Source organism: Globicephala melas, chromosome 13, assembly GCF_963455315.2.
Source record: "Globicephala melas chromosome 13, mGloMel1.2, whole genome shotgun sequence".
Classification (NCBI taxonomy): Eukaryota; Metazoa; Chordata; class Mammalia; order Artiodactyla; family Delphinidae; genus Globicephala; species Globicephala melas.
Genome location: NC_083326.1, coordinates 71978760 through 71995112, shown reverse-complemented (window position 1 = coordinate 71995112; position 16353 = coordinate 71978760). Strand labels below are relative to the sequence as shown.

General features: G+C 44.1%; 1 protein-coding gene across 2 annotated transcripts in view; it reads left to right on the top strand.

Annotated features, from left to right (window-relative positions):
• Positions 1-16353, top strand: part of SVOP (SV2 related protein) — an 85391-nt gene that overhangs the window by 37881 nt on the left and 31157 nt on the right. For both annotated transcript variants that reach the window (XR_009566348.1, XM_030860634.2), the window contains exons 7-9: positions 10775-10838; positions 14189-14314; positions 16138-16266. Coding sequence is in view for 1 of the 2 variants with exons in the window: in XM_030860634.2 (XP_030716494.1) it covers positions 10775-10838; positions 14189-14314; positions 16138-16266 (319 nt within the window). In the remaining variant the exon portion in view is untranslated. The remainder of the gene's footprint in view (positions 1-10774; positions 10839-14188; positions 14315-16137; positions 16267-16353) is intronic.

Genomic DNA, 16353 nt, shown 5'->3' with positions numbered 1-16353 from the left:
GGATTCTGGTTGGTCTTTTCCCTGAAAAGACTTATAAAAGGATGGCTAGTGAGACAACCTGCAGTCCCTGCTGTGGCTGCTGGCCTCATGACTACAACCGATGTGTATTATTCTCTGCCCTCTGCCACCTATTCTAGATTCTCCTCACCTTTGGCTAGTACCTCTGCTGATCTAGATGAGGCCCCTTGTTACCACGCCCTTCTCAGGTCATTGCTGCTGCCCGTCCATTTAACACCAAGACTGGGCAGGGGGATTACCAAGCGATGTCCTGTGTATCACCTAGGTACCCAAGTAGGTAACAGTAATCCTACCACCTCCTGATGCTTAGAATCAATTCCTGGGACAGAATGATGACTCTCTTTCATGGCTACTCATTTCTTGACACAAGGAACCCAAAGTCACTAGGTGATAGCTGTTGCTTAAAGTTATTGGATTCTTGCTGCGTACACTGGTGGAAGCATATTCTCTCTGGGAACCAGGACCTCCAGACCCACAGAGCCTAGAAGATGCCTAGAAGATGCAGAATGGAGGAAGCACAGACCCCCCCAAGTGGGTCACTGGGAATGATGGCAATGAAGGCCACTTCTACTTCGACTCTTAGATTTCCAGAACCATGTCTTCTTTCTACACAGCACCATGTAATAATCATTGATTTAAGGGTATATTGTGTCCTAGAAGATAGTGCCTCATCCTCACAGGGTATCATCTCCAAGCTGACACATCCACGGCACCTACAAAAGGCTGCTCCGTCACTCAGGCCAGCAGCTCCAGGGTGGCATGTTATGTGAAAGGACCAGTGGATTCCATGGTCATACACCCACTGCTGCATCTCCTTTGTTATACATCGGCTCCTTTGGTCCCATGCACTAGGGGATCCTGTGTCAATGGGTCAAATACTTGGAAAGCCCTCAGATAGTAATGCTGCCTGAGACGCTGTGGGCAGGAAAGGCAAACCAATACCCAGAATATGTGCCATTTCCGGTCAAGATGAATCACTGCTTCTTCCCAAATGGAAGATGTCCAATGTAAAAAACTCGCCACCAAGTGACATGGGATGGTTCCATCCTGAGGGCTCCGTGTTGGTCTCTGTTGCTGGCAGACTGGCTTTTTGGCAGCAGAAATGGCAAGATTGGCTCTGGTGGGTGAAGACTGAGGTGATGCACCACTGCAGCCCCTGCCCTCCGAGGGTCAACAGCTCAGTGATTGACTTCTTGAGCCTCTGGAGGGTCACGGTTTGGGGAGGCTGGGAGAGGTGATCTCAAAGGAGAACGCTAATACTGAAGCAGGGTGCTTGGATCATGGGCTCCAAAACCAGGCTCCCCTGGCCCTGTCACATAATAGCTGTGCATCCTTAGGCAAGTCATTAAGCCTTTCTACACCTCAGTTTTCTCATCTCTAAAATGGGGATAATAGCATACCTACCCCATGGGTCACTTAGAATGTTAAATGGCAACACATGTGAAGTGCCCAGGAGAGTGGCTAGCAGACACTCAAAAAATGTCAGCACGCAGCTCGTCTGCTGAAGGCTTTGGTAAGAGGCTGAGGCATCAGTGAGATGGACGACGGACTCGGTGTATAATTATGGAAACAACAAATGTAGAGGAAAGGAGATGTGAGAACATGGACTTAACACAGGGACAAATCCAGACTGTCTGCCACTTAGAGGCTCTCAGTTCAACTCCGTCCTTCCCTCCCTTTTTCATTATTGATCTTCCAGGGCTGTGCTCAGTAGGCATTTGACATGGACTCCTGGATCTGGGATGAGCTTAAAAACCACTGGAGCTTAAAGCAGAGGCCATGAAGCCAAGTCCATTAATCTGGGCTAGCAGGGGCTTGTGGCCAATGTGCTCCACTTCTGGCCTGACTCCACGAATTCCTCTAGTTATAGCCACTGTCCCATTCATTCATGAGCCATTCATTGACTAGGGGACCATTTTCCCCTCATGCTGGAAGGAATGAGATCACAGAGGTACACATTAAATTCCTCTCCCAGGGATGCTCGGGGAGATGGCAACAGAACAGCCTCCAAACAGCCCCCTGGATTTTCTTTCCATATGACGAAAGGGAAAGGAACCAGGGATTCAGAATGTCCACAGTGATTCTTTTTCAAGATGGTGCCATGAGAAACGCTCTTTTCTACGTCCTCTTCTTCCGCATTTTCTGGAAGTGACATAAAAGGTATAAGAAATAAATCTTGAAGAGTGCTGGAAAGCAAGAAAAAGGTGCTATCAGCAGAACAGAAATTTTGAGGAACCTCTGGAAGACTGTAAGCAGATGGGATTCCAACGGCAGAATAACTAGAGGAGAGAAAAAAAAATCCCCTAAAACTGTGAAGGGAAGAGATCTTCAGGCAGAGAGTACAGGACACCAGGGAAAGAAAATTAAGGACACAGAGCAGCTGGAAGGGCCTTTACCCCCTTACCTGATGTCGTGAGGGTTCTGAGCTTGCCTACCTGCTCCCTTCCCCCACACCCCAAATGTCTTGCCTCCCCATTTAGCTGTTCATTTACTTAATGCTGCTGTAGCCCTTCTGTCTGTTTATTGAGCTATTACTGCATTCCAGGCACATGACCATTTTAAACCCACAAAACCTTAAGACGTAGATATGATTACCTTCATTTTACAGGTAAGAAAACTGAGGCTTTAAAGCAGTAACATGTGTAAGATCACACGGTTAGTAAAAGGAGGGCAAATAAAAACCACGAACAAAATTACAGAAGAGGGACTTCCCTGGTGGTCCAGTGGTTAAGACCCAGCACTTCCACTGCAGGGGGCACGGGTTTGATCCCTGGTTGGGGAACTAAGATCCCGCATGCCGGGTGGCGAGGCCCCCCCCAAAAAAATTACAGAAGAAATATTTAGCCACCCAAGGGACTCACTGGTTCCCCAGCACTTTCACATCAGCTATTTACATAAAAATAATCACGTCTTAATTATGCAAAGCTCTTATCTAGTTATAAAAATGGCTCCCCTAAGTTCATTATTTGGAAACATTTAGTCGAAGATATTTTTTGTGTAATTAAATGTAACTCAGAGTTTCCATTCATTCAGAAGGACTTTACCCAGTTGTGCTATCTCACAAAACCAAGTGAATAAGATTTTGCTATATAATTGTTAAAAGCTCAACAATCACAAGTCCTTATAATGTACTCAAATTTTTAGTATAAATACAAATTATATTATTAAAATTTTTTAATTGAAAAATTGTTTTTCTTTCAGTTTTATGGAGATGGAATTGACATTCAGCACTGTATAAGTTTAAGGTGTACAGTGTAATGACATATATCTTGCAAAAGATTAACACAGTAAGTTTAGCTAACATCCACCAATTCATATAGAAATTATATTGTTAATAAGGAACCCATCCCTCTGCCCTAATTTTTGCCTTTCTAACTCCTCCTCTCCCTTTATTTCTTCTTTCTTTTCTCTCTTCCCTCAGAGTAGGTGTTCACATTGGTCCTTGGTGATAACAGTAACATTAGTAGTGATGGTGATAATAATGTCAGTGGAGTGCTTGCCAGGTGCAGGGCCCATGCTAAGCTCTCTCTTCACACTACCTCTTCTTGTCCATTGGACAACCCTACTATCCGCATTTTACAGCTGAGAAAACTAAGGCTCAGAGATCCTGAGGGATTTGCTTAAGGTCAGATGGTTTTTAAGTGGAATGTAGAGTTACCTTTTGCTTTGTAACAAACCACCGCAACACTTATGGCTTAAAATGGTAACAATTTATTTAATTCATGATACTGCAGTTTGGCCATTTGCTTGTTCTGGTCTCTGCAGGGCTTTTACTCTTGTGTCTTTTGTCTGCTGGTGAGTTGGATGGGGACTGGCTAGGCTACTATCGCCCCAGCTGACTCACCTCTGCTCCACAAGCCTCTCACCTGCCTTCCCCTTTGGTAACCATAAGTTTTTTTTCTATGTCTCTGAGTCTGTTTTTGTTTCGTATATAAGTTCATTTGCACCTTTTTCTTTGTTGTTTTTTTTTTTTGCGGTATGTGGGCCTCTCACTGTTGTGGCCTCTCCCGTTGCGGAGCACAGGCTCCGGACGCGCAGGCTCAGTGGCCATGGCTCACGGGCCCAGCCGCTCCGCGGCATGTGGGATCCTCCAGGATCGGGGCACGAACCCGTGTCCCCTGCGTCGGCAGGCGGACTCTCAACCACTGCGCCACCAGGGAAGCCCTGCACCTTTTTTTAAATGCCACATATAAGTGACATCATATGATATTTGTCTTTCTCTGTCTGACTCATTTCACTTAGTATGGTAATCTCTAGGTCCATCCATGCTGCTGTAGATGGCATTGTTTCATTCTTTTTTATGACTGAATAATATTCTATTGTATAAATACATCACATCTTCTTTATCCATTCCTCTGTCGGTGGACATTTAGGTTGCTTCCATGTCTTGGCTATTGTAAATAGTGCTGCAATGAACACTGGGGTGCATGTATCTTTTTGGATTATGGTTTTCTCTGGGTATATGCCCAGGAATGTGATTGAAGGATCATAGGGTACCTCTATTTTTAGTTTGTTAAGGAATCTCCATGCTGTTCTCCATAGTGGCTGTACCAATTTACATTCCCACAAGAAGGAAGAGACTTTAATCCAAGCAAAAGAGTTAAATGTAACTTTATCGTTACAAACAGTACATTTTTGTTTTAGAAAATGCAAATAGGCACCGAAAAATAATAATCACCTCTAATTGCACATACCGCCTCACAAAAAATATACAAGACACAGGTTGGCACCAGGGCAGATGGTTTATTATTTCCAGTAGAGGGTGCTGTGTATTTCAGCAGAAACGCCACTTACCTTTGAGATGGAAGCCTGCCCTACCTGGCATCCTACGAGTGAGTGTTTTAGCCGCTCTTAAAGATGAATACCCCAGGTAGCTGCCCACCTGTTCTGCCTTGAGACCTGTCTCAGAAGTTGCTTCAGATTGGTGTCTAGAATAAGCTGGTTCACAAATCTGTCCTTGGCGCTGCTGTTTCCCCCAAAGACCAAGCAGAAATGCCAGACGGAGATCACAGGTCATTTCCTTCCCAGGCATGTGATCCAAATGGCAAACCTCTAACTGCCAGGTGCTGTAAATGCGGTTATTCGCAGTGGGGAGTTGTTTGTGCCCGTATCAGCTGCTGCTTGGCATTGCTAATTTCATCGCTTATTCTTCAGCTCTTCAATGTGATTGTAATAATCCCCATACTTTGGGTGAAGCTCACTTTGGGTGAAGCGACTCTTTCTCATCATGAACTGCTATAAATAATGGCCAAATGTGGGGCACAACAGTTACAGGAAAAGATGTTCCTTGTGGCATAGGTTGCAAAAACAAGAAGTTGAAAACGATCTAAGTATTAATTAATAGGTCACGGCTATTAGAAAATAATCTGGTAGCGCTACATAGATTACTATGGAAAGATTTCCAGACTGTCTTATCAGGAGCAGATCCTGACACAGAAATTCAAAAGCAAGGAGTTTCCTCTGGGAGACACTGCAACACATCCTCCAAATTGTCCCGTTCGAGGGACGAGGCAACTGTCATTTGTTAAGAGCTGCTCCTGGGAAGTTTGACTTCCTTGGCACTTCTGGTCTGCCACATGGGTTGGCAAAGCAAGCTTTAATGACCAGAGAAAGCACTCAGGGAAGAGGTGCGAGTGCTGGCAGTTGGAAGGTGGACTGGCATAGCCAGAGGTGGTGAGAATCGGGGCATTTGTATGGGTGGAGCACTGGCAGTATGCTGCATGTGTGAGCAGAAGGGAAGGAAGGGAGGGAGGGAGGGAGGGAGGGAGGGAGGGAGGAGGGAGAGAGGGGGAGGGGAGGGGAGGGAGGGAGGGGGAGGGGAGGGAGAAAGGGAGGGAGGCAGGGGAGGGAGGGAAGGAGGGAGGGGGAGGGGAAGGAGGGAGGGAGGGAGGGGGAGGGGGAGGGGAGGGAGGGGAAGGAGGGAGGGAGGGAGGGGAAGGAGGGAGGAGGGAGGGGGAGGGAGAGAAGGAGGGGGAGGGGGGAGGGAGAGAGGGAGGGGGAGGGAGGAAGAGAGGGAGGGAGGGGGAGGGGAGGGGAGGGAGGGAGAGGGGGGAAGGAGGGAGAGGGGGGAGGGAGGGGGAGGGAGGGAGAGAGGGGAAGGGAAGGGAAAAAAAGATACTCTGTTGTTTAAATTTATTATTACTGTTATTATTATATAATTAATTCCAGCATATATTCCCCATACTGTACATTTCATACCTGTGACCCATTTATTTTGCAGCTCGAGTTTGTGCCTCTTCACGTCCTTCACCTAATTCTCTGCTCGCCTCCCTTCCCCACGGCCCCAGGAACCACCTGTCTGTTCTCTGTACTGTATCTGTGACTCTGTTTCTGTCTTGTTATGTTTGTTCATTTGTTTTGGTGTTTAGATTCCACATGTGAGTGGAATCATACAGCATTTGTCTTTCTCTGTCTGACTTATTTCTCTTAGCATAACACCCTCTAGGTTCATCCATGTTGTCACAAATGGCAAGATTTCATTCTTTTTTGTGGTTGATATTCTATTGTGTATATATATATATTGATATAAATGCCACATCTTCTTTATCCATTTATCTGTTGATGGACGCTTAGGTTGCTTCCATATCTTGGCTACTGTAAATAATGCTGCAATGAACATAGGGGTGTACATGTCTTTTCGAATTAGTGTTTTCATTTTCTTCAGATGAATACCCAGGAGTGGAATTGCTGGCATATGGTAGTTCTATTTTTAATTTTTTGAGGCACCTCCATACTGTTTTCCGTAGTGGCTGTACCAATTTACATTCCTACCAACGGTGCACGAGGGTTCTCTTTTCCTTCATCCTTGCCAACGCTTATTCCTTGTCTTTTTGATGATGGCCGTTCCGACAGGTGTGAGGTGATAGCTCACTGTGGTTTTGATTTGCATTTCCCTGATGATTTGTGATGCTGAACATCTTTTCATGCACCTGTTGCCATCTGTTATGTCTTCTTTGGAAAACTGTCTATTCAGTTTTAAATTTATATATTCATTTACATAGAAAAGGGGCTGGAAGGTTGCAAAGCAAACTGCTATTAGTCATGGCTTTGGGGAAGGGGAATGGAAGCAGGGGTAAGGAGGAAGAGGAAAATTCATCATACACTCTGTCTTCTTGCATATTGCTAAGTTATTTACGATGAGAATGCTTTCATGTACTAATTCTGTGCCTAAAAAAGAAAAAAAGGCTGCATGTTGTAAGTTCATTATAAAAACAAATCCTTGACATCTAAGGACAGGATTAGCTTTGCCCTTAGAATATGCTACTGCACATTTTTTTCATGGTTAGTAATTTGATTTTAATTTGGTGGGGAAAATGTAAACATGCTTCCTATTTTATTATCAGTATTGATGTTTTTAAAATAATATAAGCACACCATTTGGAGAACAGAATAAAATTTCCGAGTCATTCATGGTAATCACTGTAATCTTTTACAACCACTGCAATTGGTCTCCATTCTCAGAGCTGAGTGAATGAAATTCCTCATGGTTTTTGTTGGAGAGGCACTTGCAGGACTATACATTGGAACAACTTTTTAGGAAGCACTTTGATGATATATATCAAAAGCCTTAAAATGTGTACCCTTTGACTCACATTCTTTTACAGGAATATACCCTAAGGAAACCACATGCAAACAAAGATTTAAGACGAAGGATGCTTATTGAAGTATTGTTTATAATTGTGAAACCACCTAAATAGGGAAGCGAGTGATGGGCTGCGTAATATAGACAGACCTAGGTTAAAATTTTGGCTCTTCTACTGACCAACTTACTAGCTACGTGATCCTGGTCAAATAACTTATCTGACACAGATATAAAGATAAAAATAGGGATTAAAGATAGACACACACAATGGGAATTATAATTACCTACCCCATTGACTTGCAGCATTTATTGAGTGAGATAATTCATGTAAAATATCTAGAAGAATGTTTGGGCACATAGTAGATCCTCAATAAAAGGTAGCTATTATTAAGGAAAATATGGTTCATGAATATGATAGAATATATGTGTGTAAGAGGATTTAAAATGTCATGGAAATACTATTTATAAAGTCAATAAAAATAGGGTTCAAAATTCTTGAATATGATCTCAGATAGGAGTTCAAACAGAGAGAAAGAGAGAGATGAAGAAAAGAGAGAGAGAAAGAGAGAGACAGAACACCAAAACAGAGAGAGAGGATTTACTAAAACGCACTGGGAAGTAAGACTAAATGACATTGACTTTTTCTCCCTGCTTTTCTCTACATAGAGTATAGCTGAACTACTAAAGCCCTAGCTATCCCTCTGAGGCTCCTGAGAATTCTTCCTTCTCTGGACAGAGGCATCTTTTATCATAACCCTAAGAAAGACTTTTACCAGTGATAGAACTATTTCTAGATCTTAATGGTATTGCTGAGGCCAACATTTAAAAAGATAGATGCTTTGCAGGGAAAGGTGTCATGGGTTGGGTTTCATAGAAGTAGACAGACTGAGGCAGAGATTTTTGTACAGGTAATTTATTCAGGGAATGCTCTCAGGAGGATCCTGTAAAAGAGTGAAAGAGGCAAGAAAGGTGAAGGGAAGAAATTAAGCAAGGATGTGGTTTCAGGTGACATCTAGACTCAGCTTGATCCCATAGGGAGCTGGAGTATTCATTGTCTCATAGGGTCTGTCCCATCTTGAGGCAGGGAATGAGCCTTTTGTACCCAACACTAGTCTTCAGCCTGCCCTGGAGAGAAAGGGCATAACTCCCAGATATCTCTGTGGTGAGGCCACTCCAATTACTCAAAAGCAATCCTAAGAGAGGGTTGCAGGTATGAGCTGTTAGAAGCAGCATCAGATAGATGGGCCCCATGATCTAGTAAAGGGATCCCAGGAGATCGAGATACACCACCTGCCTCAAAAGGGTTAATGGAAATAAGCCTCCCTCTACCCCTCCTCCCTTATGAGGAGCCAGGAGAGTAAGTAAGACGAGGTCATCTAGTAGCTCGGTTGTCTGGCTTAGGTGAGAGATGAGGGGAAAGAGAAGGGCTTATCTTCCTAGCACAATGGAAGGGAGCATGGGGAGTAGTTTAGAAGTTTCCTTTTCTTCCCAGCATGCCCATTAGCTGAGCAAGTGAAAGGGAGGGGAGGAGGATGTGGAGGTAGATGGAGGAGGCAGCCAATATGGTTGCGACATTGGTTACATTGAGTAAACAAGTGAATTGATGGAGTAGATGGGAAATATTTTGAGGATAATGAGACACGGAATTCTCAATGTTGGAAAAGAAAATTGCATGGAAGAAGAAGAAGAAATTGGAAATTTAAAGGTTAGAAAGAATCCTAAAGTGTTGGACTGGTACTGAAAATATCAGTATGAACTCATTGTTTTTAAAAATACATATACACAGGTATTGAAATAGATATAGATGTATGGTGTGCATGTGGGAAGAGAGAGAGAGCGAGAAATAGAGACGCCCAGAGAAAGGATGGATGAATAGATGATAGATAGATAGATGGATGGATGATAGATCTCTTAGCTGTGTCCACTGGGAGGGCCTAGAAGCAATGGGAACCCCCATAGCAATGAGCACACTGAACACTCAGATCTTGGCTTCTAAACACCATCTTCTGCCAAAAGGAACCAGGACTTCTTAGAAAAATGTCTGACCCCATGGTTGGGGCAAAGAAAGTACTAGATGAGCCTGGACATCTTTTTGTACAAGAAAGTAAGAAAGAGCTCAAGGAATGATGGAGACATGTCAAAAAGACATAGGAATCATCTTGAAAGGGCTTCCGCTGACCAGATCTGGGACAGTCTGAGCATCAAAATAATAAAGACAGTAATGGATTACAACCCATTGAATAAAACAGGAATCCGCAAGTCCATACTGATGAAATGAATGGATAGGTGGGTAGGTAGATAGATATATGGATGGATAGATAAATGAGACAGGAGAAAAGAAAGCTTACATTCCTTACAGTAGAATGTCTACCAGTAAATGTTGAAGGAGTTATGGAAATAATAAATACAGTTTGTCATCATAGTGGTGGTTGATTCAGGCAGAAATAGTCAAAAGATGGAATGCTAAAGCTGGTGAGTAGAGGTTCTGTGGGGAGCAGGATATTGACATAACCTCTGAATGTTCCCCCATAAAGTACTTCTTAATCACAAATGGAAAATTGATAACTTTAGGATGGAAATATCTATCAGAAAACTTGACCTGGTGATGAAAGTTAATATCACCAATGATGGGACTGCTTGATGTCATGTCCCCAGTGTGAGGCACTGGGAAGAGTTGAGCATCATTTCTGTGAGGTTCTTGCCAAGAAGACATGGGCTGAGTCTAGTCACAGGGAGACATCAGATGGACCCGGGATGAGGGGCATCCTGCCGTATGAAAGGCCCCTACTCCAAGACTATTCAGGACTTGAGTGATAGGGAAAATCTAAGGAACGGTTCTAGATTGAAGTTGCCCATCATCCCACCACTCTTTTTTCACCTACATTTACTGGGTTTTGGGGAATGCTCAGTGATAGTAGGTATTAAATTTGAGAATCATATGGGGTGGCGGGGGGAAGTTGGTTAAAAATGCTGATGCCAGGACCCCACCCCTGAGAGTCTGTTTCTGAAGGTCTGGTATGGACCCTGAATATTTAGCCATCATCCCCAGAAATCCTGATGTAAGTGGTCCACAGACCACCCTTGGAGGAAAGTTGGCCGAGAAATTCAGAAGACCATAGCAATCTTCCCACTCAGTCCCAACCTTAACGCCCTTTCTGTCTTTTGCATTCCCAGGGTGACGCTGTATGCTGAGTTCCTTCCCATGAAAGCCAGAGCTAAGTGTATTTTGCTGATTGAGGTAAGGAGGATGGTCTGGGATTCTGGATATTCCTCAGTCTCTGAGCAGGAGATTCCCAGGTTTCTTGAGCCATAGGACAAGGAAAGGGAGTTTAAGAAAAATATAACAGATCCATTATGCAAGAATTTAAATGGATCATGTATGTTGATTTCAACATGGTTGTTTTGCAATATGGATAAATTCTTCCATTGACAAGAAATTCAATCTACCACCCCTGAAAAAAAATGGTAGCAGGCAGGTAGTATGTCCTTCCTGAACTGGAAATGACTTTTATCTGAAAGTTGGTGCTGAACATTGTAGCTTGAGTGGACCAAACTCCTGCCCGCCTCACCAGATTGACTCGTGTCTTGTGTGAGATCGCTATTCATGGCCACGTCTGTGGCCAGTAGGCTGCCTTAAAACTCTCTTGGACCATCCAGTCCCTCTCAAGCCCTCCCTCTGCCAGGGTCCTGTGACCCATTTTCCAACCATGATCTGGAAGATCTCAGGGCAAATACATAGCTGCTCAACAGCCCTCCTCCATGCAGCGGCAGTATTATTTGTCCCTGGTGGACACTTAGGTCCACAGGCATGACTATCCCTAATCACCATGATTACATGACAATATTGATCACACTGACCCACAGCCCAACTTAACCATCCTGACTGTGTCTACCCCTGACCAATCAGGGTGGTAGTCAGCTGGTCCACACTGGTATGGATGAACCAGTTTAATATTGAAGTGCATCTGCCAGATGATCCTGAACCCTGACTGGCCCTCATTGCCTGACACGCTGTCCTTTCTAAGGACTCCCTAGAGCTCCCCATGATGCAGCAACTAAAGTCTGGTGAGGGTTGGGGGAGGTGTGTGACCAGGGTTCATTCTGATTGGCCAATACTGTATGGTGTACACTCTGATTGGTCAGTTTATAAATTATTAGCCATTTTGACTGTCCCTCTGGTTGTCAGCAGTTGAAATGGACTGTGGTTACTTTAAGCGAAAGGGGATTTAGGAAGGCTCTTGGGGGCTCCCAGATGGAGAAGATGAAGGACGATGTTTTGGAATGGACAATGGTTGTAGACTCAAAGTTGCAGCAGGAAACAACCTACTCACATTAGGATAATTTGAAGAGGGTTTCTTTTCTTTTTTTTTTTAATTTAATTTAATTTTTTATACAGCAGGTTCTCATTAGTTATCTATTTTATACATATTAGTGTATATATGTCAATCCCAATCTCCCAATTCATCCCCCCACCACCACCTCCGATTTCCCCCCTTGGTGTCCGTACGTTTGTTCTCTATATCTGTGTCTCTATTTCTGCCTTGCAAACCGGTTCATCTGTAGCATTTTTCTAGATTTCACATGTATGCGTTAATATATGATATTTGTTTTTCTCTTTCTGACTTACTTCGCTCTGTATGACAGTCTCTAGGTCCATCCACGTCTCTACAAATGACCCAACTTTATTCCTTTTTATGGCTGAGTAATATTCCATTGTATATATGTGACACATCTTCTTTATCCATTCGTCTGTCGATGGGCATTTTGGTTGCTTCCATGACCTGGCTATTGTAAATAGTGCCGCAATGAACATTGGGGTGCATGTGTCTTTTTGAATTATGGTTTTCTCTGGGTATATGCCCAGTAGTGGGATTGCTGGGTCACATGGTAATTCTATGTTTAGTTTTTTAAGGAACCTCCATACTGTTCTCCATAGTGGCTGTATCAATTTACATTCCCACCAACAGTCAAGAGGGTTGCCTTTTCTCCACACCCTCTCCAGCATCTGTTGTTTGTACATTTTCTGATGATGCCCATTCTAACCAGTGTGAGGTGATACCTCATTGTAGTTTGAATTTGCATTTCTCTAATAATTAGTGATGTTGAGCAGCTTTTCATGTGCCTCTTGGCCATCTGTATATCTTCTTTGGAGAAATGTCTATTTAGGTCTTCTGCCCATTTTCTGATTGGGTTGTCTGTTTTTTTAATATTGAGCTGCATGAGCTGTTTATATATTTTGGAGATTAATCCTTTGTCTGTTGATTTGTTTGCAAATATTTTCTCCCGTTCTGAGGGTTGTCTTTTCGTCTTGTTTATAGTTTCCTTTGCGGTTTATAGTTTGCTTTTGCTTAAAAGCAAAAGCTTTTAAGTTTCATGAGGTCCCATTTGTTTATTTTTGTTTTTATTTCCGTTATTCTAGGAGGTGGGTCAAAAAAGATATTTCTGTGATTTATGTCAAAGAGTGTTCTTCCTATGTTTTCCTCTAAGAGTTTTATAGTGTCCAATCTTACATTTAGGTGTTTAATCCATTTTGAGTTTATTTGTGTGTATGGTGTTAGGGGGTGTTCTAATTTCATTCTTTTACATGTAGCTGTCCAGTTTTCCCAGCACCACTTACTGAAGAGACTGTCTTTTCTCCATTGTATATCCTTGCCTCCTTTGTCAGAGATCAGTTAACCATAGGTGCGTGGCTTTATCTCAGGTTTTTCTATACTGTTCCGTTGATCTGTATTTCTGTTTTTGTGCCAGTACCATATTGTCTTGATGACTGTAGCTTTGTAGTATAGTCTGAAGTCAGGGAGTCTGATTCCTCCAGCTCCATTTTTTTCCCTCAAGATTGCTTTGGCTGAAGAGGGTTTCATAAAGGGACTATTTATAAGGTCCCTGAAGGGGCAAAGGGAGAGAGTAATTAGCAGCCCAGAGAGAGACAGAGAGAGAGAGAGAGAGAGAGTTGTATGGCAAAGGCTCTTGGAAAGGAGCTGTGACCTTCAACTAAGGGATGCAGCCAGCGCATGACCACCCTGCAGAGAAGGAGCCAGAGGAATAAGCACCCGAATCCCTCTTTCCTCCCCATCTTCTGTGTGGCTGCACCCAATGTGAAGCCAGAGGACAGGGGGACTGTGGATGCACTCCATACAAAGAGCAAGGTGGAAAAGGATGGAATGTGATTCAGAGAAACAGACAGAAGATATTCAGCCCCACAGGGGAGAGACAATTCTGATAAAGGATACCGGGGCACTGTTGGGCAAGGGAGATGGATGTGAGTAGACAAAAACCAATGTGTCCACTACTCTACTGGCCTCACACAATATTGATCATATTGATCTCCTTAACCAGAGCTGCCACATCGCACACTCCAGTGGGCACCATGCAAATATCATACAGTGTGGATGGTACCCTCAGGAGATAGACAACGTGGAGGCCCTGGCCCAACCACATGAACCACAGGAGAAGTGATGGCCATTCTGACTTTCCTGACCCCCAAGGACCCCCTTACCAACATGGATAACGTTGTCTACAATGATCCTGAAATTGCTCACTGTGTTGACCAATGCTGCCCCATTACTGACCCCCATTCTCCCATGCCAGGTGTTCTGGGCCATCGGGACAGTGTTCGAGGTTGTCCTGGCTGTGTTTGTGATGCCCAGCCTGGGCTGGCGTTGGCTGCTCATCCTCTCGGCTGTCCCACTCCTCCTCTTTGCTGTTCTGTGTTTTGTAGGTATCCTTTAAGACATCTCAGCCTTTGTTACTTGGTCTCCTGCCGTTCATTATATTTTGGTGGGGAGGGTGTGGAGGAGGGTACCAAAGCCACTTTTAAGATTATTTCTTTGAATCAGGAAATGAGACAAAGGTACAGGGCCTGGGGTGGGCCCAGTATGGGGTGTTGGGTTTCCTCCAGGCAGACACTGCTGGGATATTCTTGAGGGAGATATCAAGGGGATGGGGGATACCTTGCTCCCTCTCCCTGCACTACAAGAGCTACACTTAAGGTGAGTGTATTTGGAATAGTTGCGATTCTTAAGTTGCAAGTGACAAAACCCAGTTCAAACTGGCTTGAGTGAAAGAGACATATGAGAGAATATCTGGCTTCAGGCATGGCTGGGTCCAAGGGCTCACATGATCCCGCCGTCTCATCTCTGCATAAACTACCCCCCACACACAGCGAGATCAGACCACACGTTTATCATTTCATGTGAAGACCACATCCATGAAATGCTTTACAGCCAGTGGGCCCCAAAATAAGCCTGTAGGGAGGTAGGTCTCATCTATGATAAATAACATAATAATTACAGGTAATGACAATAGGTATTAATAATTATTAGCGTAACAGTGTAGCAGGCCCTGTGCCAGGCTCTTTATATGCGTTACCGTATTTAGTCCTCCCAATAACCACAGGAGGTAGGACTATGATGAACCCCTATATTAGTTAGGATGATACCAGCTGCTGTAACAAATAAAGCCGACACATTCAGTAACTTAGAACAGTCCAGAATGGGTGCTTCCATTTGACAGGTGTGATTCTGGGCCCAGGGTTCCTTCCAGCTTGTAGCTCTGCCACTGTCTAGGGCTTTGGAATCTTCTACATGTAGACTGAAGAAGGGCAGGTAGAGATGTATACTTAAATAACTTGGCCGGGAATATTCTGCTCTCGTGCCATTGGTGAAAGCATGTCACATGGCCATGCCTAGATGCAAGAGGTGCTGGGAAATGTAGTTACTGGCTGGGCAACCATATCCAAGGACAACTCTATGCTATGGAAAGGGAAGCATGAATTTTACTGGATGCTAGCAATCTCTGCTATATTCTCATTTTACTGATGAGGAAACTGAGGCCCAGAAAGGTTGATTGACTTGTCAAAAGACACACAGCAAATAAACAACAGAACTCATATGAACCAAATCTTCTGACTCCAAGTCTCACACTCTCTCATTTCACAGATTGCTGTTGCTTTGTTTTGTGGAGAGATCTCTGTCTAGTCACTTGGGGTTGGGACTCTAGTAGGCCTAAAGGTCTTTGTGATTTCTTTCTGTCTCTTAGACTGAGTTTGCAAGACGATGCTAAACACAGGTGAGGTGTAGTTTCTTGAGAGATAGGGATAATGATGATGATGGTGAGAGTGGTGGACTGTTTTTCTTTTTTGGTGGCAGTCTTAATTTAGTTCAGCTGTCACCTGCAACTCAGCAGCACCAAATTACAGTAATAGCAACGGCAACAGGAACAGATATATTAACCCATTCCGGGCACTGTGCTAAGCACTTTGTTTGGATTATCCCATTTAAGCCTCTCAACAACCCTAAGAGGGAGGATCTATTATTATCCCCATTTTATGGATGAGGAAATGGAGGCACAGAGAGGTCAAGTTATTGCTCAAGGTCACAGAGCCATTATAATCAATGGCAGTGCCAGGATTTGAAGCCAGGCTTCTGGCCCCAGAGCCTCCGGCCTTAAGGACTCCACACACACATGAGAGTGTATGGCTGTGACCGAGCATTCTGTTCTGCCCTAACTGGCCACGTCTCGGTCTCCTGTCCTCATAGTGGCTGCCAGAGAGCGCAAGGTATGATGTGCTGTCCGGAAACCAGGAAAAGGCCATCGCCACCTTAAAGAGGATAGCCACAGAAAACGGAGCCCCCATGCCTCTGGGGAAACTCATCATCTCCAGACAGGTCAGTGCCTGGCGGACTGACTGTGCATGTTGCTGTACGTGCTGGGAGCATGTATGTGTGAGTGGGTGAGGGGTGCAGTGGGCAGGA